We start from the raw sequence: 22,792 nt of genomic DNA, 5'->3' as shown, positions 1-22,792 counted from the left end.
GGTTTAGCAGCCTTACGCGTTGGATCCTGCTCGGGTTTTGATTCTCAAAGGCAGACGGAGATTACCCGTCAGTCTCCACGCACTGCTGTTATTTTACATCCTCTGCGAAGAAACTGAGATAGGAGCGTAGAATAGACTCACCGAACGGTTTGGGCTGGAAGGGACCTTACAGACCACCCAGTCCCATCCCCTGCCATGGGCAGGGACACCTTCCACCAGACCAGGTTGCTCCAAGCCTCATCCAGCCTGGCCTTGGACACTTCCAGGGATGGGGCATCCACAGCTTCTCTGGGCAACCTGTCCCAGTGCCTCCCCGCCCTCTGCGGGAAGAATTTCTTCCTGATATCTAATCTAAACCTCCCCACTTTCAGTTTAAACCCATTACCCCTTGTCCTGTCACTCCCTGCCCTTGGGAAAAGTCCCCCCCCAGCTTCCTTGTAGCCCCTTCAGGTACTGGAAGGGGCTATAAGGTCTCCCCGGAGCCTTCCCTTCTCCAGGCTGAACAAGCCCAGCTCCCAGCCTGTCAGGCATGCCCTGGATCTGTTTGCCTTTCACACTAAGCTTTTTACACACCCGGCTGCCTTGAGCACTGCCTTAGGCTCTCCTGCTGGGCTCTTTTCTTGTCCTGTTTCAATGTACCGTTTCCCTTGGAGGTAGGCAATAGCTATTAAAGTTCTGCAGCAGTCCCTTTATGGTTCATAGCGTGAGCCTCATGGTCTCCAATGGTGCTCCTCAGCTCTCCGTGGCAGTGTGTAGAAGGTGACTATAAATTGCAAATATTGCCTTAAATGGTGGGATTGTACTCTGCATTTTGTGTACCACCTGTCTGACTACACATGATACATCTTCTATTTCTACATCCCTCCTCAGCTTGGTTCTCTATCTGCTATTAACATCAGACCTGGGATTACATTTGAAAGGCACAAATAATGTATAATTCTTCTTATGTTCACAGTTGTAATTATAAGCAAAGGACCAATAACTGGATTTTCAACATCAAGCCAATGTGATGGGACCGAGTAAGCCAGCTGTGTCTGATGCTACGTTTGCATTCACTACCCAGCTGTACAGGGATGAAGCAAAGGCTTTCCAAACACAGGTATTACTTGATTGCTGCAGCCATGCTGAATTGGTTTTCATTTGCGGTCGTTACAAAGAGATGATTATGACCCACTTCCTGAGATAGCCTGCTGGTAGGTGTCAGATCTTCATACTTGCTTTCGTGATGGTGTCATCCATAAGCTTGACACTGTCTTTTGTAAGGGTATAGATCTGAAACTACATCTGTAAATATTACTTGCCTGTCTGTTTTGGTTTAATCACAGTAGGCAGCTAAGCTTACAGCCATTCGCTCGCTCTCCCCCAGTGGGATGGGGAAGAGAATCAGAAGGTAAAAGTGTGAAACCTCATGGGTTGAGATAAAGGCAGTTTAATAGGTAAAGTGAAAGCTGTGCACACAAGCAAAGCAAAATAAGAAATTCATTCACTGTGTCCCATCAGCAGGAGGTGTTTAGCCATTCCTACATCATGTGTAACAGTGATTGCTGAGTGTGGCATCGTATGGTATGGGATATCCCTTGGGTCAGTTGGGGTCAGCTATGTCCCCTCTCGCCTTCCCGCCCACCCCCAGTCTGCTCGCTGCTGGGGCGGTGTGAGAGGCAGAAAAAGCCTTGGCTCTGTGTAAGCACTGCTCAGCAATAACTAAAACATTGGTGTGCCAGTAACATTGTTTTCATCACAAATCCAAAACGCAGCCCCATACAAGCTACTGTGAAGAAATATAACTCTATCCCAGTCTAAACCAATATGCTGTCTTAACCCCTTACATGGAAACAGAACCTAGAAACTTTATTCTGGTACCATGTTGCAATTTTCCATTTCTCCTTCACCATGCATCTCCTTCATCATTTCTCCTTCTGTTACCTTTGTAAATCATATTGTTGTCATAACTCATTAGTTTTATTGTCAGAACTCTTAAAAAAAATCATTATAAGGGTATTCATGTTTGCTGCCCAGTCACTTTGGAGCAGATATGTCAATGTGGGCACCCGCCCTAAGTTGCAGATAAGTGCCTACTGTTATTTACAAGATGATCGAAATGCTTAATTCAAAATAGTTTGGAATACTGGCATTTATCTGAGTAGACAGAATGCCTTGCACGCATTGAAGAGGTACCGTCGTGACAGAATGCGTTCTGTGATGGAAGAAGATGCATTGTACACTAGGGGTTGTCACCCGTGTAAAGTGTTCTGTGTAACACCAGCTTTTCTTTACACTTTGGGATAGCTCCAGTTTAACAGAAGTGTTCCTGCGGTTCCAGAGAACTTGGCTCTCAGATTCTCTAACCCCCGTCCAATTGTAATAGAAAAACTGAAGGCATCCCGTGATCAGAGGAATGTAGCTGGAAGTGAGGACCCCAGCATAAGAAGCTCTGGCATGTTTTCAGCGGTGTCTGAGGAGAGACTGAAGCTGGCTATTCAGCTAGCCAAAAGAGACATAAAACGAAGACATCTTGAAGAGCAAGTGAAACAGCAGGTGTTTGGAGATGCTGTCAATAAACCATTGTTGACCCAGAAGTTACAACAGCAGACGACTGAAGTATCTGAAAGTCCAGAAAATAAAAACGCACTGAAGTCTCCAACTCGCTTGAATTGTCAGCAGAAACGCGGTCAGCCTTCCAAAGTGGAGATGACTGCCTCTGGCGCTAAAGTTTATCTCTGCACACCGCCGGGGGGAAAGCTAATACCGCCTGGTTTGGACTCTCCACCTACCCGTGATGCCGGACCGGACCCCAAACCAAATGTAACCAAAAGAGGAGATACAACTGTGCAGGAAGTGCGGCGGCTGCAGAAGGAATTGAGGTGTTATATCCAGAAAATTGAAGAACTGACCAAAAAAGGTGTAAGACTGAGCAATAATTGTGTTATATAAAAGTATAGTTGTTTATTGATTTGTTTTTCTTTCTGTTTTTTTGGCTTGGATCTGTACTTAGTTTTGGATTTTTGAGAACTGTCTACTGGTTTTGAGAAGTAGATAAAAGCTGGAACAGCTAGCCAGTTGAAGCAGTAGCAGGGTTTAGTGTCTCTTGAGTGTTTGTGGTGAGTTCCAATCCAACCTGCACTAACAGTAAATTAGTGGTGGGCTATTTAATAACGTGAGTGAAAACATGCTGGTGTCTGTAGGCCTGTTGGCTAGATGTTCAGACTGCAAAACCCAGTTTCATAATCAAGCACATTCTTATGTGGAATGTTATGGAATGGAACGTTGTGGCATGGCATGACATGTTTCCCCTGATCCGCTGGGGTCAGCTGTCCTGGCTCTGTCCCCTCCCAGCTTCCTGCACACCTCCAGCCTATGCACTGCAGCACGTAGTTGCCAAAAGAGAAAGTCTTAGTGCTGTGCAAATACTGCTCAGTAACAGCCAAAACAGTGGTGTGTTATCAACGCTCTTCTAGTGCTAAATCCACACCAGCACCGTACTGCGGTCTGGAAGAGCAGTAGCGCCATCCCAGCCAGCCCCGGGGTGCACGGCATGAGTTCATTTGGAGTAACCAGCCGGAGGTTCAGCCGTGTCCAGCTTGGAGGGCATTACCTGCAGCGCTGTCACGGAACTAAGGGGTCACGGGATGTTGTATGCTATAACTGATAAGCTATATTGTGTAAGAATATGTAGTCAAATGCTAAATAGAAACATGACGTAGAGTTAAAATAACGAGCTTGTGTTACTGCTGAAGGGAGCCCTGCAGAATACGTGGCACGTTGTGTGCTGCTCCTGCATGGAAGAGGCTGATTGGTAAATTATGTTTGTTAGCATGGCTTGATTGGGATATTCACAGGTTAAATGAAGACATAAAACTTTACATTTCATGCCTTTTAGGGAGAGAGAGAGAAATTTTAGATCCTGATAAAGAGCAACAAGTTTGCATTAGGAGACAGAAACAAGCGGCGCGGTCGGCTCGGATGCTGTATGTGTTCCAGCAACAGGTAGGAACCAGCATTCTAAATTGGGATGTATAGTACCTGCTTTATTGTGATGAATTTTACCGAAATGAACTGCAGTAAGAGAAATTTGATCAGGTTGTCTCTGAACTTCGTGGCATTCTAGTTTAGACCTGAATGGTGTGACTTATTTCTGTCATGACTGGACAGAGAGATGAGCATCACCACTGGAAAATTTGCACCTTCGCTCAGATGTTACAGTGAAGATTAATTGTTCATTCATAGGTATAGAGCTAGTTCTGACTGACTTTCCCCTCCTTCTTGATAAACAGGTAAAAGAAATTCAGAATGATTTAGAGAAACTGAGTCCTCATAAAATCAAACATACTAAAAAGGTAAGAGGTAATTATCCTTCTGGCTGTGAGTAAGTTATTGACAGGAATTTCTAGTGAATTGATTTTGATTGCCCAGGGTACACCCGAGCCCTCTCCAGAAGGGAGATGTTCTTTGTATCTTGCACCTTTCATCTCATTCTCATAGATTTATGTCTCACTTGCGCTAATCTTTGCTGCTTCCCTCTTCCCCTCAGTTCTTCTCTGTCTAGAGTAAACAGGAATCCATAGAATCACAGAATGGTTTGGGCTGGAAGGGACCTTAAAGATCATCCAGTCCCACCCCCTGCCATGGGCAGGGACACCTTCCACCAGACCAGGTTGCTCCAAGCCTCATCCAGCCTGGCCTTGGACACTTCCAGGGATGGGGCATCCACAGCTCCTCTGGGCAACCTGTCCCAGTGCCTCCCCACCCTCTCTGGGAAGAATTTCTTCCTGATATCCAATCTAAACCTCCCCACTTTCAATTTAAACCCGTTCCCCCTTGTCCTGTCACTACAGGCCCTTGTAAAAAGCCCCCCCCAGCTTCCCTGTAGCCCCTTCAGGCACTGGAAGGTGCTATAAGGTCTCCCCGGAGCCTTCCCTTCTCCAGGCTGAACAAGCCCAACTCTCCCAGCCTGTCCCCATGGCAGAGGGGCTCCAGCCCTCGGAGCATCTCCGGGGCCTCCTCTGGACTCACTCCAACTTGCTTTTATGTGGCTTCTAATTCCTTCTTCATTCCACTTCCATTTCTGAATAACATTGTGTTCTACTTTTGACTCCTTTTTTTGACTTCCTGTTGATGTCACTCAGTCTTATCAGCCTCCTTTCCGATTTTCTTCTCTGCCCAGCATCTTTCAGAAGGATAGTTCTGAGATCGTGCCGGCTGTTTGGCCAATGTTGTCCTGTTGTGCTTCTCCATCACTCCTATTTTCTTCAGTAACAAAAACTGGGGAATGGAGAATGTTCAGCATCTGTGCAATTGTTGCACGTCAGGGTCAAGCCCACGACCAACAATGCGGTGTTTGTGTAGGTAGTAGAAACATCAGAGTAGGTTACAGCCAGGCTATTTTCTTTGAACTAGCACGATACTCAATGTGAGTACAGTTGTGTAGTACCTTTAGTCGATTATTTAAGTGCCTGTTTTGTTTTGACTCACAAATGGCCTCAAATCCATCAGAATTATCCCAAGCCTGAGTGTTTCTCCATGAAATTTTGGCAACAGTTCTTTGAATGGTGTCAGCATTCATATAATCTGTAGCTATTAAAGCGTTTATTTCTCGTTGTTCCAGTCTCGAGCAGTGTCCAGGCTGGCGGCAGCACACCGAGGAGCTGTACGAGCCTTGCAGGCATTTGCCAATCAGGTTACAGATCAAACAGAGCAGCAGATTCCTACCCACTACAAGGAACTGGGCAGTCTCATTCGACAACTGTCTCTCTGTTCCGCCAAGCTAGAACTGGATTCTTCCATTTCTGACATTATCATAGATATTTTGCTGCAAGTTGAGGTAGGAAAAACCATTTTGTTTTTGCTAAGGCAGAAAAGATCTAGTGAAATGTGAGGCTGCAGATGATATTGTGTGTTCATGAAAGGGCAGAATATCTTACTGTAGGGGTTTTCTTTACAGGACATATTTGTTAGTGTATAAATATGTTCCTAATGTTCCTAAATAATGGTCGTCTAAAGCAGAGTTGCATCCTAAACACGGAAGCTACCTGCTGCTCCTCCTGATGCTGTTCCTGTCGTTATCGGCTCTTGGTAGAATGAGGTCTGGTAGTGAGGATGGTAACAAAGCACCCGTTTCTGATTTGTTTGCCGTTTTCAGGACTGAAAGAATTGCATTTTATACATTGGTGTAAATTACTTGTTTATTACATGCTTTAGTCATCAGGATTAGTGGTGAGCATCGGAGTCTGACGCGTGGTGGTGGGTGCAGAATTGCCCGGGTGGACAATAAAGTTGTAGCTGTAAGAGGTAGTTGAGCTCTGTGCCCTCAAGTGGCTTTTGCTAGTGATAGCTGATCTCTTAAAACGGGCTGTTGGTATAATAGAAAAGTTCTGATTCATGCTTCCTGCTCCAGTTCCTACCTGCAAGATTATTCTTTTTAAGTAAGAACCTGTGGAACCTGAACTATTATGAAACCAGTATTTAATGAATTTGAATAAAAGCCGTTGATACAATAGCCGTAAGATATTTTATTTTCCTTAAACTGTTGTCTTAACCATAAGAGCTGTGGCTTTGCTTTCACTGTTCTGAACTGCTTATGAGAACAGTAACAGTGCTGACTGCCTGGGAATAGGAAAGGAGGTAGAATTGTTGGAGTTTGGACTTAGCTTTGGAAGAAGTGTCTGTCTGTCTTACCATAGTCACGTGGGCATTTTTGTATGTTTTTTTGGTCTGTAGTCTTTGTTTCCATTTCTTTTTGAACATGCTGTAAGCAGATAATTCGCTGGAGTCAAATGTAAATACAAAAATACAAGCCTTTTCCGTAAGATTTAAGTTAATAATATGAAGAAGTTTCTGCTTGAACAAGCTATCAGGAATAATCACTACCACAAAAAACAGAACCAAACCACACCAAAAACATTCCAACTACTTAGAATCTCTTGAATTTGTTTCTCATTATTCCATCAAGTTTACTGAGAGAGTAATTAAAATTCTAAATATTTGGTTTAGGATCTGGATTCACTGCTGGAAAAGAAACAAACACCCAAAAAAGTGAAGAAATGTATTTCAGCATCTCAGGGCAGATCTCCAAGGACCACTGAGACGTTTCCAGCCAGAGAGCAGCTTACACCTGCAAAGAGAGAAAACAAACCTCTCATCTTAAAGGGGCAGCATGGAGAAGAACCTAGAAAACCTCCAGTGGCCCAGAGTCTCTTGACTGGTTTGTATTTTGGATTATCAAATACGTTTTTATCAGTTAACTTGCCACCTGCAGCTCAGTTTTGTAGTACTTTATGTATCGTTGGTCAGAAGTGTCTAACAGCCCATCTGTAGTTACCAGATTCACAGAGCCTTGTTATGCACGTTTTCCAGCTGTTCCCCTGGGATGACAGACCTGCAGGTTTATGTGCATCTTCATATTATTATCATGTTCTTCCTATTTTTGTCCATTTCTTTTACGGCGGGCTACACCTGGATTGTTTTTCTGCAGTGTACACCTGAATGGCGGTTCACAAGTTGATGTTAATGGTGCATACAGAGTATTTCTAAATATCTATCTGGATAATACTGCATAAATACATTATTTTGGAATGCAAAGCCGCTGTTAGCAAATCTCCAACAAAGCTATCCTCGTTGAACTGTTTACAGTGAAAAGATACTGAAGCCTTGGCTCAGAATTGCCTTGGTTTGTGCAGTTTCTCTGCTTTGAGGAGGGGTGGCTGTGTTTTATCCTTAACTGTTCATTAATATTAGTATCTTCTGCAGACTGATCATGGCTTCAGTATCTAGAGACAACTTAAGTTGAAGACTTTGGATTTTTTTCACTACTAGTTTGCCACGCAATGTTTGGGAATTGGTTTACTTTATTGTTTTTTTACTTCACATATGAAAGGACATGGGCTTTTTTCTCTCTCAAGGTGTTGGGAGATAAATTTACCACCTGAAGTATTTTGACACCTCATGAAAGCCATTACAGGTTATTACGTTATTAACCTGTATTAATTGCTTTTCTTCTTTGGGGTGTCTTTCTCATACCTCATACTGGTTTTTACTAGAAGAGTAAGTATTCCTTTCTGCCCCTAGATAAGGGCGAGAAGAATTCCATGAGATGAATTAATCTTCGGCAGTCCAGAGGGACAGTATATTGACAAGCATCTGATGGTTTCCATGTGTCTTGCTGCGTACAAATGAATGTTTTGTTAACATTGACCTCAGGTGGCAGTTACTACCAAAGGCTTTCCCGTGATTGTAATATACTTGTGTATTTTCAAATATTTAAACACATACAAATACTTATATGCACACAAACCCCAAAATCTCCTGTTCGTTCCAACAGTGTGAGAAAGACAATCTATTTAATGCTTGTCAGGAAATACAAGGGGAGTTTGTTTCCTCTTTTTAATTTTATTTTAATTACGGTAGAGCTTAGAAGTTCATGATTAGGTATGCCTAGCATAACGGAAGTATTAAATGTAGAAATAAAGATGATTCTTGCCCCTTTCAACTTACAGTTGAAAGTTCATTTATTATTTTTGGTACAGATAAACATTGGCATGTTGCAAATATTTCAGCAGTTCAGAGGGCAAACAGTTGTGCTCATGTGTTGCACAATAAATCCCAAGAAGAAAATGACCCACCTACTCCAGAGACAAATGCCACTTTACAAGGAAGCATTGATGCATTGGTGAGAGCCAAAGCTGTAAAAAAAGATCCCATCCGGGAAAGTGGGCGTTTGAAGAAGAAAGGTGTGTTATTACCTGCAAAATCAAAGGTATGAAAGTGATAAATGAATTTATGCTTTATTCTACTTGTCCTCTGGGATTTGTTATGTAATGTAAGTCACTGTCAAGCTTTGCACTTCCTCACAATTTTTTTTATTCTGAGGTGGTTGTTTTCCCTCCTCAGACTATCACCTTTGGCTTGAAAAATCAGATCATAGAATCACAGAATGGTTTGGGTTGGAAGAGGCCTTAAAGATCATCTAGTTCCAACCCCCCTGCCATGGGCAGGGACACCTTCCACTAGACCAGGTTGCTCCAAGCCTCATCCAGCCTGGCCTTGGACACTTCCAGGGATGGGACATCCACAGCTTCTCTGGGAACCTGTCCCAGTGCCTCCCCACCTTCTCCGGGAAGAATTCCTTCCTGATATCTAATCTAAACCTCCCCACTTTCAATTTAAAGCCGTTACCCCTTGTCCTGTCACTACAGGCCCTTGTAAAAGGTCCCCCCCAGCTTCCTTGTAGCCCCTTCAGGTAAAACACCATCACACATCGGATACAGTAACAGAGATGTATGCATATGTAGCTTTTACTGCTTCCCATATCAGTTGGTGAGGATTGTGGGCAGGAGGGTTAAGTGTTTCAGGAATTTGCACTGAGGGGCCTTGTCAAAGTGGCTTTGTAGCAAATACGAATGTGGCTGTCTTCTAGTTTCATGGCTGAAGAAAACCTTACCTTGGAAACCTTCTAGCTGGATTTATTAACAGCTAACATAGAGCCTAATTCTGAAAATTTCAAGTGTTTTTCCCTGTGAAGATCAATATTGGAAAAATTGGAACTGTTTGCAGAAATAATAGTTGCGGGATTAAGCATATGTTCTGTTCAGGCACAGTTGTACTTCGCTTTCAATCAGTTGTAAAACCCTCACATATGTCAGCTGTGCAACAAAGCCAGCAGGCACAACTTCCAGACAAACTCTGAAGCAGAACGCAAAACACACTAAAAATTCAACAGCTGGAATATATATGTTTCTAACGTGACTGTGTTAATTTTAAGGGAATGCCAAAATCTCTCAAATCAAGACAGTTACAGCCTCAAGGGAGGCATGCCCGATTTCAGGAGACAACTATAGCTTTCCAGCTAAAAGAGAACAAACGGCTTGTTAAGGAGAGCAGAATGCCCCGCATGCCTCCACGCCCTGCATCTCCCGCGCTCTCACCGCAGAGGTACGTTCCCAGCCTACCCCAACCCGCCTGCACCCTGCTTGCCCGGGGAAACGGGGCGTGATCTGCACTAGGAAATAGGGTGGATTTGGCCTGGCTGTCAGACCGTGAAGGCACAGGACACGGCACAGCTCACTGTCAGACACTCGTGCTCTTTTCCCACTTGGCACAAAGTGGCCTCATTCCTGGGAAGAGCCATCGCGTTATGATTTTTCCTGGATGGTCCAATTATTGCCTGGGAGTCGCAGGCCAAGTGTGCTAGGCAGGGCACTGACAAAACACAGTCTGCAGAATGGATAGTCACAGCACTGCCTTAGGAAGGTAAATATTATCTCTCTCTTCCATAAGGACAAAATATAAACCTTTCTCCTAGTCAGTAATAGAGTGCAGGTTTGTTTATTCTGAACTACCTGCAGCATCCTGCACCCCAGGGCTTCCCAAATTTCATTTGCTGTGGGGCTGCTGCTTGTGGCGCTTTAAGCAGGGGACCCAACTGCTGATCCAGCTGCTGGATCTGTACTGGGCAGTGTGCGTGGTGACGTACAGAGCGTGTCTCTCCAGGCAGTATTTGTGGATTGCCATGAAGTTGCCTGTTTGCCAGTAGCAGAAACGTAATTGAAGATTCCTGGTTCTCAGCAGGATTTCCTGGCTTATATAGGTTTAAAGTCAGTATCTTAAAGTCAGTATTCATTTTCTCTAAATTTTTTTTGCAAGTTTTCTAGACTAATGCTCAGAATCACATGATTTCGTTCTTCAGAATGTGCCTTTTGTAACCCTCTGTGTTACTGTTGTGTTGTTGAAGACAAGCAGGGCTTGAAGCAGAAACATCGCAGAGGGTGAAGGCTCTAGCTGACCGTAGCAGAGGACAAACAGAGACCGTACAACAGTTGAGGTAGTGACTTACTCTGAAGAGCTCATAAATGGTGTCAGATCTGATGTGGTCTTCTCCCCACTCCCACCAGTCCCCCCAAAAGCACATTTATGTGTGTGAGTTTCTTTAAATGGTTGCTTTCATACCCAGTTTCAGAATGGCATTGCCGTTTGTCCTGTTTTGCGTAGGTCACAAAGTGCTTCTGCAGCCCGGTATGCAGGCACGGTTGAGAAGGCAGCGCAGGAGCACTCCGAACCTCCGTTAGACAGGACACAGGTAGTACACTCAAGTTCATGCCACTGTTGGAAGGACGCCTTCAGAGCTGTAAAACATTTGTAATGGGGCAACACACAGTTTTTTTTCAACATAATACAAGTCATATTTCCGTAGTCAACACAGTTTTGGTCATTTGGAGAGTGTATTTCCATTTCTGTATGGGGGTCTTGAATTATTGGAACGAAGTTTGGCAAAGCAGTATGAAATATTTTCTTGTCAAGCAGATGCATTTTTTGAATGGCCGTAACAGTTCCACGCTGAACATGACTGGACTTGATAAGATTATTTTAATAATGCCTATAGTACCATACGTAATGACTAAATAAATTCGGAGTAGTAACGTGAGTATAGATAATAATATAAATAATAGTAGTAGAGAAAACTTGATTATCATGAGAGGATTTAAGTTTTATTTATCTCCTTGGGAACAAACTGTCATTTGAAGAATCCATTTATAAACCACCTTTTAACTCATGCAGCTGAGAGGGTATGTTCTATCTGCATGTCATAGAGAAAAGCTATTTGACATTAAAGATGAATTTTTATCTTTGCCATATAACAGAATGGGTCTGGAAAAGTAGTACTGGTTTCCCCAACTTAGCAATTTCTGCTTAGATAAGCCAGACCCTTAAAACCGTGTCTTTGTACAGGCATTCTTTTGTAACCATGTGCGGCAGGAAACAATGAGAAAGCTCTTTCTAACATCATCTATTTTCTGTATTTTTTGCTTGATTTGACCTTGAATGCTGCTTAGGGGGAAAATGTTTTCACATAGGCTAATCAGGGAGATGAATAGTGATATCGTAGCATGGCTAATTGGTAACGTTGGGCACAACCGAAGGCTTTGGCCTGGATGCACTTGGGCCTGTGCATTTACTTCTTGCCACCTGGAGCTGCTGTGAGACCGTTCTGTGCGAACAGTTAAATGTGTGAGTAGTGTTTGGTAAGAGGAGGGCCTTCGCTTACTTTCTTGAGTTCCTGGGTGATCTCTGATCCTGTGACAGTTTCGTCTTCAATATGGGAGCATAGTCATGCAGCAAGCTTTTTCCATATTCATTGATTTTATTGGTAGGAGCGTACTAAGCTGTTTTTATTGCTTTGGCTTACTGGGTGGGTGGAAGGAAGGAAACCAGGAATTTACTTGGATGAAGGGAACAGTTGAAATGACCACTGGATTATTTCCATCAGCTGCTGTAAGAAATGTTTGATTCATAAGCATTCTTCAGTTGTTTTGGGGGTTTTCTCGTTCTTTCTTGCATTGACCATGTGGGTTTTTGTGGGTTTTGTTTGTTTTGTTTGTTTTTAAGTAGCAGGTTGCTGCAAATGCAGATATTCTGTGTGAAAAGCTATTGGATGATCTTTTGGAAGATACTGCTCAGGAACTGTGGAGTATGGAGCAGCATGAGGGACTCCAGACAGCGGCTCTGCCTGTGGCTGACACTCACAGTCTGGAGTCAATGTTGCAGAGAATGGAAGAAATTGAAGTAAGATTTTTCTCTCTCAGTTGGTCTGTTAGTGCCAATTTCATGTTTGCTGCCCATAAATGGTAATATCTGTAAATATCTACATCCTTAAATGAAGCAAGGTCTGATTGGATCAGTGTATGAAATGAAAGACTTGGAAGGAGTTTGCTCTTCCAGTAAAATGTGTAATAGAAGAACGTTTGCCCTAACGGTTTTATTGCTAGCTTTGGAGTTGGTAGGCCTGAGTTTGCTTCCCACCTCAAGACTTTGGCTTAGATCATCATGTGTGAATGGGAGAATCAGTATGGCGAGTGTGTGGATTTCTCACAGGTTGGGAAGTATTTTAAGATTTATGAACTTTTATTTTCTTGTGACCTAAGATCCTAGTATTCTCCTAACATGATCATCTCAAGGAAATATGCTCTGGCAATCCAAAATATTTTACAAGGCAGCATAGGGAAAGTCAGAAATGCATGGTTATCTGTGCCCTTATTTATCCGTCTTGCTCTGTAAATGTTCATGGGGTTATTTATCATTTACTTGACTTGAACTTGCTCATAGATTACTTGCTTAAAAATTTGTCTCTGATCAGCTTTTCCGTAGTGTTTGGCTCAAGTCTCATTCCAACCTTCACGTACAGAGAAAGTTGTCATCGCTTTTGGTGACCGTTTACTTGTAGGGCTCTGTCCATAAGCTGGAAGAGTGAAGCTTACGTTCTGCAGTGTCCTTATCCGTGTGAGGCACCTCAGCAAACGGCCGGTAAGGCAGGAGCAGCCTGAGGGCCCGTCAGTTGTTGCTGTGGTGCTGGCAACTAGTTGAGGCTTGGAGTGTTGGGCTTTCGAATGAGATGATTCTCTGGGATTTCACCTTTCTGCCCCTTTTCTGTGTTATGGTAACGCGGGAAAATAAGCCTTCTGCCACCGGGGAGGATCATGACCTGCTTTCCTGTTAGCTGAACTGCAGGATGTGTTGATTGATTCATTTTGTGTGTTCAACACCAGAGGTACCAGGAGGCTGTCCGTAGGAGATTCACCCAGATTGTGTACACTGATTCGGATTTCTTGTCCCAGGAAGACAAAATGGGTAACTGTCGTCTTAATGCAACTTGCTTTTCTTGTAATCTGTATCTTTAAATTCAGATGTTTGGAAATCAAAATCATTGGATTATGTGCGATCAAATAGCACCATCCACACTTTCTTTTTTTTTTCTCTAGGTGCTCCTTTCAGAGGACTGTTTCTAAAATGTAGTTCTAAGCCCACTATTTGAAAGAGGAAGGGTCTCTTCTGAGAACAGGCTGTCATTTTCCACTTGCCTTTCCTGGGGCTGCACTTCCATGGAAAGCACTGCTGGTGCAACTTAGCTGAAGGACAGGAATCTTTAACACATACAAATCATCCAGCGTTACGTTTGAACGTTGTCCCTTTTCTAGGGGTTTGTCATTGGTTAGCCTAGGTATTTGCTGTTCTGCCAAAACGTGAGTAAGGATTTTTGGCAGGGAAGATGATATTCCATAAGTACGTACTCTCCAATTTGTCTGTAAGCTACCTGAATTACTTCAGAAGGCAGCGTGTTTACTGTCCAAGTCTGAGGTATCCTAGGGCCACTTTTCCAAGCCCTGCTCTGTTCTTTATCCTACAATTTGATTGAGTACAGCGGTGATTTTCCAAGCTGAGTATCTGCTCACATGCTGCCTTCAATGGAACTGTGTTGTTTTATATCAGTTGGAAAATCTCACGATAAAACTGGTGAAGTCTTAGCCCAAATCTTGTTGGATTTTTTTTTTTCCCATGTCTTGGATTTGCTGCCAAGCTTAATAGAGTATGCTAGTGTTAGAGTGGTATTTTCTCTCTCTCCTCTAGAAGTATCCACTGACACAACAAACTTTATACGAAAGGTAGGATTTCTGAAATGCTCAGCTTTAATTGAGGTCTTGGCTCAATATTTAACTTACATTTTAGGGGCTTGTAATACTTTATTTATCTAGAGGACTTCCCCTTGAAAGAAGCCAAAGTCTTTTTGAGATCCTAGCTGCAGTAAATGTAGTTTTTGTCTTCCAAAGGAACAATTTAAAATGCTATTTTCTTCCTTCTAGAACAAAGTGCATCAATAGCTGAACGACCTGTATCTCCTCATCCAATTCAGATAACCAAATTAATCGGGCACACCGAGCCAAAAATGGACTTTATATTTGAAAAACTTTCTGATGGGAAGTAAGTAGCATATTTGGCCCTACACTAAACTGTGGTGCCTATGAGCTGCGTGTCTCCAGCACAGTGTCTTCCTTACAGAAAATTACAGCTCCTCTTCGAAAAGATTTTCTGATCCTTCAAAAAGACACTGGAAAATGTAGCTGTAGCTTAATGACTCTTTTGTATTTCCAGTGATATTGATGAAAACGAAGAAGCAGAGGAGAAATTGCAGACTGGAGACGACATTCTGCAGCCCTTGACACGGAATTCCCTACAGAAAGGGTGCTGTGTGTCTCTCTCTGTGCCAAAGCATATGCTCCAGAGAATCTCGGATTATAACAGCAGATACAAGCAGCACTTGAAGCTTATTTCCCATGAGGCACTAGGCAGTTTCAATCCATGGCAGATTGCTGAGAGGTATGTGGACTGTCTTTGTGGTTTTGAAGTGAATGTGTCAGCTGATAAACAGGTTTTTCTGTCCTTATTCAGGAAAGGAGTGGGGAGGAGTTAGTTACGGAATCTAACTTCCATGGCTGTAGGTGGGATGGTTTGCCATAATTGTCTGTATTGGCAGATTGGACACCAGGCTTGGTTGCCAAGAGTTTTTAACTTCTGCACACATTTTTAACATAGTGGCACAGAAATCAGTGATACAGCTCATTTGAGTAACATTTGGCGTCTCCCTCAGTGTTTCCAGGAACACGTCCTGCAATATTTGAGATGACTTGCATGCGTGAAGTTACCCGTGTGTTGATGGTTTGCCCAACGGTGGATAAGTAGGGAAATGTTTGAATAACTGTGGTTAGACCACTGTGTGGGAATCTGCTGAGCTAAACCACCGAAGTGTGGGCTGGAGCCCCTCTGCCATGGGGACAGGCTGGGAGCTGGGCTTGTTCAGCCTGGAGAAGGGAAAGCTCCGGGGAGACGTTACAGCGCCTTCCAGTGCCTGAAGGGGCTACAAGGAAGCTGGGGGGGGCTTTTTACAAGGGCAGAGAGTGACAGGACAAGGGGTAACGGGTTTAAATTGAAAGTGGGGAGGTTTAGATTAGATATCAGGAAGAAGTTCTTCCCGGAGAGGGTGGTGAAGCACTGGGACAGGTTGCCCAGAGAAGCTGTGGATGCCCCATCCCTGGGAGTGTCCAAGGCCAGGCTGGATGAGGCTTGGAGCAACCTGGTCTGGTGGAAGGTGTCCCTGCCCATGGCAGGGGGGGTGGAACTGGATGATCTTCAAAGACCCTTCCAACCCAAACTGTTCTGTGATCCTATAGAATGTGCCCTGTCAGTTCTCAGTGCTGTCATGCAGCCCGCTGAACTGTGCTCCTTGTTGTAACTGGCTTGAGGCTGGGTAGTTCAAGGAGTGGCACCTTCTTGGGGCTGGCAGGTGGGTTGAAGGGCAGTGCATCTCCTCCGGACAGCTGGATCCCACTGCTGCCATTTGCCTGTTGGAGACCAGACCACGAGTGCCGTCTGATACCCAGCAGGCTCACTGACTTATCCTTACCACCGGAGGGCATTTTTATATAAGACAGTAGTACACAGCGTTTGAAAGAAACACTCCCATGCTATGCCCAGAAGGTCTTAGAAAGATTAACTTTATGGTACATTAGATTATATGCAAAACTGGACAGAAGTTTTCAAGAGGCCAGTAAACCACTGTGTTCTTACAGTAGGATAGTTTTGCCTTCCGCAACATCTGCTGTGGCCCAGAGATCACTGAAAATTGAAATGTCTCGTCTCACTCTTCCTTGAACTTTATTGCTGTCAGTAAGGCCTGAGTCAGTGGCAGGTACAATCAGTAAGAAGCTTCCCATTTACCTCAGAGGCCTTTGGGTGAGCACCGTAGTATGTTAACTCTTACTCCCAAAGCAGATTAGTATCTAAGGGTTTGCAAAAGGAAGTAACAGATCTCCCCACACTTTTAAGCCGGAAGTATGTCCTTTGCTATGAACCAGACTGAGGAAAGAATTTCTGGTATCTTATACAACATATATCAATATAACCAGTAGAAAGAATAAAAAACCTTACTATTTGCTTTCTCAAATCAGAGCATTGATATCAATGGCATGAATGACCGGAATTTGAAATCTCACATTTGGAATCTTTTCTTTTCTTTATTCCCCTCCCTCTCCCCCAGTCTTGCAGAGCAGCTAACGGAGGAAGCCCTGTGTGACGTGGCAGCAGAGCTGCAGGATGTTTGTGAGGATTACGCAGAAGCTGTGTTCACGTCGGAGTTTTTGCAGCCAGCACAGTGAATGCTTTCCAAACCGCCCCTCTATCAGACGCGACGTCAGCCTCAGTCTAACGCTCTCAGCAGATGATCCCACGCTGCGTGGCTTTTAGAAGTCTCTGGGATGCTGTTCACCGAATGAATTAAGTCCATCAAGGATTCATCTCAGGTTTTTATAAAACCATTATCATTTTGGTTTCCTTTTCAGACTTTATTATACTGCATTTATCAGGACCTGTTTTTTTGGCCAGTGTTTCCACAGAATGAAGTAAGCTTACAGGTGAAGTTCATCTGTTTTGATAGGAGTACCGATCCATCTGCATATCTCTATTACTTCATCCATTTTTATGTGTGTCTAGCATAAAATACTGGGAGGAGGACTGGTTTCAAGCAGTGTCACGGACTTAGCTGTACTGTGCCTCAATTTCTGCTTTCAAGTGGAGAGAATCTGACTTACCTCATTAGGAAGCTTGGGTTTAGTTTATTCTTCTCAGAAAAATACATTAAATATATCTGAGAGTTGTGTCAGAAGAATGAAGCATTATTGATATGTCTAAACCCAAGGTGGAACAGTCTAGAGCAAGAGCTGTTTGGTTTGCCATTTAGGGCTTTCGCTATCACGTAAGAGGTCGATGTCTGACCGCCGTGCTTGGCATATATACTAGGATTAGTTCTTTGGGGGATGTGGCTGTCCAAAGGAAGGATTCTCATGGCGCTGCATTAAGTAGATGTAAACACTTAGCACTGGCTGTACTCAAAGGCCGGCAGCCTGCTTGGACTCCTGCAATCCGCTTCGGAATGTAGCACCTCTTCTGCTGGGTTCTGAATGTCACTGGTACGTCATGCGCAGACAAGTGAGACCTTTCAGTAGAAGCACATGATGGAGATTTTCTTCCTTTTTTCTTAAGCTAGTCTAAAATATTTTAATTTTATCAGCACTTAGTGATCCAGCCCCACATTCCTTACTCTTAAGAATCCCGCTAAAATCAAGAACCAAGTAAATGAACAGTTGGCGTTTCTGTACTAATCAATGTACAAGTTTGGGTTATGACTGGAGTGAACAATGAGTAATAATTATTGATGGTAGTATTCTAAGGAAATGTGAATTCAACCCCTCAGGTAACCCAGCATGACAGCCTGCTTCTTTTCTCCAGTAGTGTCCAACCCATAGCAGAATCATTTTTAATCTTCTAAGATTATTTTTATTTAATTAGAACATACATTTTAAAAATAATGATGGTTTTATTGAAGCCTGGTTTACTGTTTTGTTTGCCTTGAAATTTACACCAAATGTAATGGTGTAAATGTTACTGCTGAGGTCTGACTTTGCTGATGTGTGATTTCTGTAGTTTAAAACACTACCTTTTTTTTAATTTCTAAGATTGTAGAGATAAGCCTGTTTTTAAGTCCAAAAGATTAAAGCCATAGTGTCTCTATGTATGTGTATATATGCTCTTGAAAGTATGTTCAAGATACTTTATTTTTAATAAATAACACTTGTTTCTTAGGACTGAATGTAGTTTTAATTTAAGATAACTCCCACGGGAACCTGTTTGGAGTAGTCAGCACCCAACAGGCAAGGGAGCACCTGGCAAGGTTCAAGTCAGACTGCCATATGCCTCCAAGTAACGTGCTCGTCCCTCAAGGTAAACATACTTTCTCTCTTAAATCCCCTGGTGCCGTGGCGGTATCCTCTGACTGATGATGCCAAACTGAACTTGTATTCTGGGTGAGAATTTCCTGGCATTTGGGTACCTTCTTGGAGCAGAAGAGTGTAGAGAGTGAAAGCTTTAGGTAGGATCCCTGACGTCACACTCTTCACTCCTTCCTACGGAGCTTAACTATAGGTTTTTGTGATGCATTATTTACATGAAAGCGAGACAGCTACCAAGTTTCTACCCTAAAAATTTGTGTAATTGCAGGGCTTCATCTTAAAAGTGACTCTGCATGTCATTGTTCCTAAGGGACAAAACGGCGTCGGGCAGGATAACCATTATACACGCCCATAATTCTTGTCACAGCGTGTTGATGGAGGCTGTACGTAGGGCAGCGACGTGCGAGCACACCATCACGGCAGTTGTTGTCTGCAGCCCACAAGCCGTGTCAACTGGCCGTGCGCTCACTTCAAGCACTGTCCTGCATCTGAGCCCGTACTTAAACGCTAAGTCATGGAGTACCAGAAGCAGTTTCAGATTTAACAAGTATTTTAAGGGTACAGATAGTGAAGAATACGTTTTCTTGGCGACCATGCTGTTTCTCATTGCTGAAAGTCTTTAGGAACAGGTTAGATATCCAAAAGATGCTATTCTACCGGGTATTGCAGAGGATCCACTTCCATGGATCTAGACTGGATTTCACAGTAAGACCTTTGCAGGCCTGTTTTTGTCTTGATTCTTTATGTACAATTTTCTTCAGTGTCAGAGCTGTGAGAGGGATGAAGCAAAAACAGGATGAAAGAATTCAGTGGTTCTGTAGACGTTTGGACGACTCCAGCAGATACAGACTGTTGCAGTCCTAAATAGCTGAAGTGGAATTGAAGTTTACAGTGTTTTGGGGTGATGTGGGTGATGGCTGGTAGCAGCATATCAGAGCAGTTTGGTGCAAGGGCAGTGCCATTGATTGCCCCACTGGCCTGCCGGGACCCCTGCCCATGGCCAAGAGCCCCACTTACAGCCAGGCCAGTCCCCAGCCCTGGCCGAAGCTGTGCCACAGGCACGGCCGTGTCCCCTCTGCTCGTCCAGACTCAGCTGACCTGGTCCCCGACCCCTTGCCTGGTGTGGTCAGGAGATGCCTGGGCTGTCCCGTGCCTGTCACCGTCCCGCCTTGCTCAGGCGCTGGGGACTGTGTCCTGGTGGGGCAGTCACTGCCCAGCCTGTGCCGTGGGACCCTCGGCTCCTGGCTTCTCCTCCCTCTCGGGGCAGCCGTGTGCCTTCCCAGCACACATGTAGGTGTGCAGGGAGCGATGAGGCCAGGGGTGAGGGGTGACACAATCCTCTGCGAGGACCCAGAGGACAGCACTGCACATTTGCATGCTGTGAGCAGCTTCTGAAACTCCTGAAAACATGCAATCTACTCTGTAAATATTTAACTGGAGAAATTAAATTGGCGTGCTTCTGGGAGTGAGGTAGTTATGGCAACGGTGTTTGCTCTACCAGTGCTTTGGAGAGCTACACTTCTCTACTAATGCTGGACCTAATTCAACTGCCATTAGTGACAGTGTAGAGCATAACTGAACTCTGCTCTTTTCTCCGGCTTGCTTTGTCCCTGGTTAATCCTGGAGGCTAACTGTCTGCACGTCCTGCTTCTCTGTGACTTTCCTTCCACCAGGAACAAGAGGTGGGGTTTTTTGGTTTGGGTTTTTCTGAGAACAGATTCACCAGCAATAGGAAACGGGGCTTTGTTCATCGCATACAAGTCAGTTACCAAGCACATAGAAGATCTGCTTCAGTGTGTCTGCTCACAGTATGTCCTGGAAAAACACAGTAGTTTCCAAGTGTGTTTTTCCTCGGAAGATCCCATGTTCTCTCTTGCAGCATGCCTGGGATTGTGGTTAGGTTTAGGGTGGTAGTCTGGTCTGAGAGACAAGAATCACGATGCAGGACGGTCCTGACTGTTCATTTATCATCTGTTTCCCTGTGCTTCACCTGCGCGTTGGGCTGCCTCTGGCGTAACGGAGGTCGCATCCTGGCGGTAAGAGGGCTGCCGCGCTTCCTCCAGCTCCCAGCACACGGCGGGAAGCACCTGAGCACGGCAGCGCTGAGCCACTGCTGCAGCGTTCATGTGGAAAAGGGGTCTGGCTGGCAGAACCTGCCTCTGAAATCCCCCACTGAACAGCTGCAAAACAGGATTTCATTTTAAATTGCAGGTTTTACCCTGCGCAGAAGGAAATGTAACCTGTGTTTGAAGTGCAGTCCTTACTTCCACTCCTTTCATGGGGACAGCGTCTTTCTTTCCTGCTTGTTTTCTGTAGGAAGATGTCTCTTTTCACGGAACAAACTCGGTCACTGTTCCTGAGCAGTGATTTTCAAGGACTGATTTAAAAGCAGCCCCCTGATTTGCCAAGATCCTTTTGGACGTGCATAACTTTTAAAGCAATTGGATAGGTATAGGTGTAAAAATTGCTGAATCCAGAGCTAATGCATGAGCTACACAAGTTTTCCTTCAATCAAATTCCTACTCTACCACATTTATGCGTGTATATATGTAGCTATAGATTCCAGCTTTTAAAACCCAAACAGAATCTGGTCCCACAGCATCAAAGTTGTAGTTCTTGCTTTCCTTCTGCCCAGTTTTCCCTCAGTGGAATTTTCAGTCTAGCCGTGCCAGAGGCACACACACAAAAGACAGGGTCAGCCTGACAAACTGGGGTACGTGCCTCGGGTGATTCCAGAGCTCTTGCTGTGTCTCAAGGGGCCAAGACGCAGCAATCTCGTAGTGGCCACGAGAAGGCAAGAGCCCGTGGTTCTGTGTAGGAACAAGGGAGCCGGGGGTGGTTAGAGTGTCCACAGATGCAGTGACTGGTGTTACTGGTCATAGCCTGTATGAGAAGGTAACCAGGGTGAAAATGCTGCAGCTTGGGACCGCGTGGGGCTACGTGCTGGCTGTTGGCACCTCGCTCTGCGGCAGGCATCAGAATACTCAGGTGTCTCCTTCTGGGGCTGGGAGAGCTGCCTGAGTGCCCGCTGGAGAAGTGGGACTGGTCCCTGCGCTGAGCTCGGGTTTCTGGAGCAGGTCAGCTCTCTGGAGGTCAGTGGAGGTCAGTTCTTCCTACGGGGAATATGTGGGGCACCAGGCCGTTAGTGTGAGATCTGGGGAAGGAAGGGATGGAACAGGGAGAATGAATTGTGTCGGAGTAGCTCAGTCATGCTCAGTTAGCTATTTAATATAGGGAGGAATGTTTTCTCAGGACCCAGATAATACAGTTTGGGTATTTACTGGTACTGTGTATATACTCCGAACTGTAACTTTTCCTTGTGCGTTAAGCAAGTGCTCATCCTCCACCCCACTTGTACCTGAAAGCTCTGTGAGCCAGAACCTGGCTCACTGTGGTGATTGAAGCTGCTTTCTCGTCCTTTGGACTCCCACTGAAATCAGCAGGGTCTGAATGTCGCTGGTGTACTGATCTAGTTCCCTTACGGATCTGGGTCAGTGGTGTTTCCCGTAAGGCCATTGCATAACCCTGACCTTGAGGCAGCCTGCATGGCTGGGAGGGGATGCAGCCCTGGGCTGAGCTGGGCCGTGACCACCAGCACCGTGCACAGAGGAGTAAACCTGCAGGACTGGAAGCTGAGGGGTGCTCTGGCCTCTCAAGCCCTTTGGTTTATCTCGGCCTGGTCATTGCCTAATGTAAGTTGGGCTTATTGCTTGTGGATGATTTAGGTGGGAGCTGGGAGAGGGAGGAAGGGTGGATGGTCCCATAAAGATTTTCTGCAGAAAGACTTACTCTGGCCCCTGTTAACTGATTAGAATTCCTTTGTTGTTACCTCTTCATAGAAAGGTTTTGGCTTCCTCTTTGTGCATGTGTCAGAGGTTAGGGAACAAGAAGATTTGCTAGGCTTGGAGACAAGGAAGGACTAGAACATAGATCATCGTGTGAGTGAAGTGGCTGTCAATAAATTCCCCGTTCTACCAGTCAACAGCTCGTCATTATCCCTGTGGCTGTAGAAGCCCTTCAGCAGGGCCCTGTGTGGGATTAGTGACTGTACGGCGTCTGTGTCGGGGCTGTGTTTGAACTGGAAATCAGACGACAGCAACAGAGCCCTGCAATGCCGTGGGTGGTGTTTCGAGATGTGTGCCCCGTGCCCTGCCCCGCGGCTGCGGGCGCTTTGGGCTCAGCAGGGCTGT

The 22,792-nt window shown here is 44.7% G+C and overlaps 1 protein-coding gene across 1 annotated transcript; it reads left to right on the top strand.

The window, feature by feature from the left end:
• Positions 1–1,009: 1,009 nt before the first annotated feature.
• On the top strand, positions 1,010–16,973 carry KIAA0753 (KIAA0753 ortholog). Its single transcript, XM_010151867.1, has 15 exons — positions 1,010–1,099; positions 2,287–2,899; positions 3,878–3,984; positions 4,272–4,334; positions 5,603–5,818; positions 6,988–7,198; positions 8,550–8,749; positions 9,755–9,924; positions 10,724–10,813; positions 10,981–11,068; positions 12,379–12,552; positions 13,533–13,614; positions 14,625–14,742; positions 14,914–15,138; positions 16,856–16,973. Exons 1-15 carry the CDS (start codon positions 1,010–1,012, stop codon positions 16,971–16,973), a joined length of 2,565 nt encoding a protein of 854 aa, XP_010150169.1.
• The last annotated feature ends 5,819 nt before the right edge of the window (positions 16,974–22,792 follow it).

Source organism: Eurypyga helias, unplaced genomic scaffold (assembly GCF_000690775.1).
Source record: "Eurypyga helias isolate BGI_N326 unplaced genomic scaffold, ASM69077v1 Scaffold16595, whole genome shotgun sequence".
Lineage (NCBI taxonomy): Eukaryota > Metazoa > Chordata > Aves > Eurypygiformes > Eurypygidae > Eurypyga > Eurypyga helias.
Note: the sequence above shows the minus strand (reverse complement) of the source record. Positions and strands in the feature narration are given on the sequence as shown.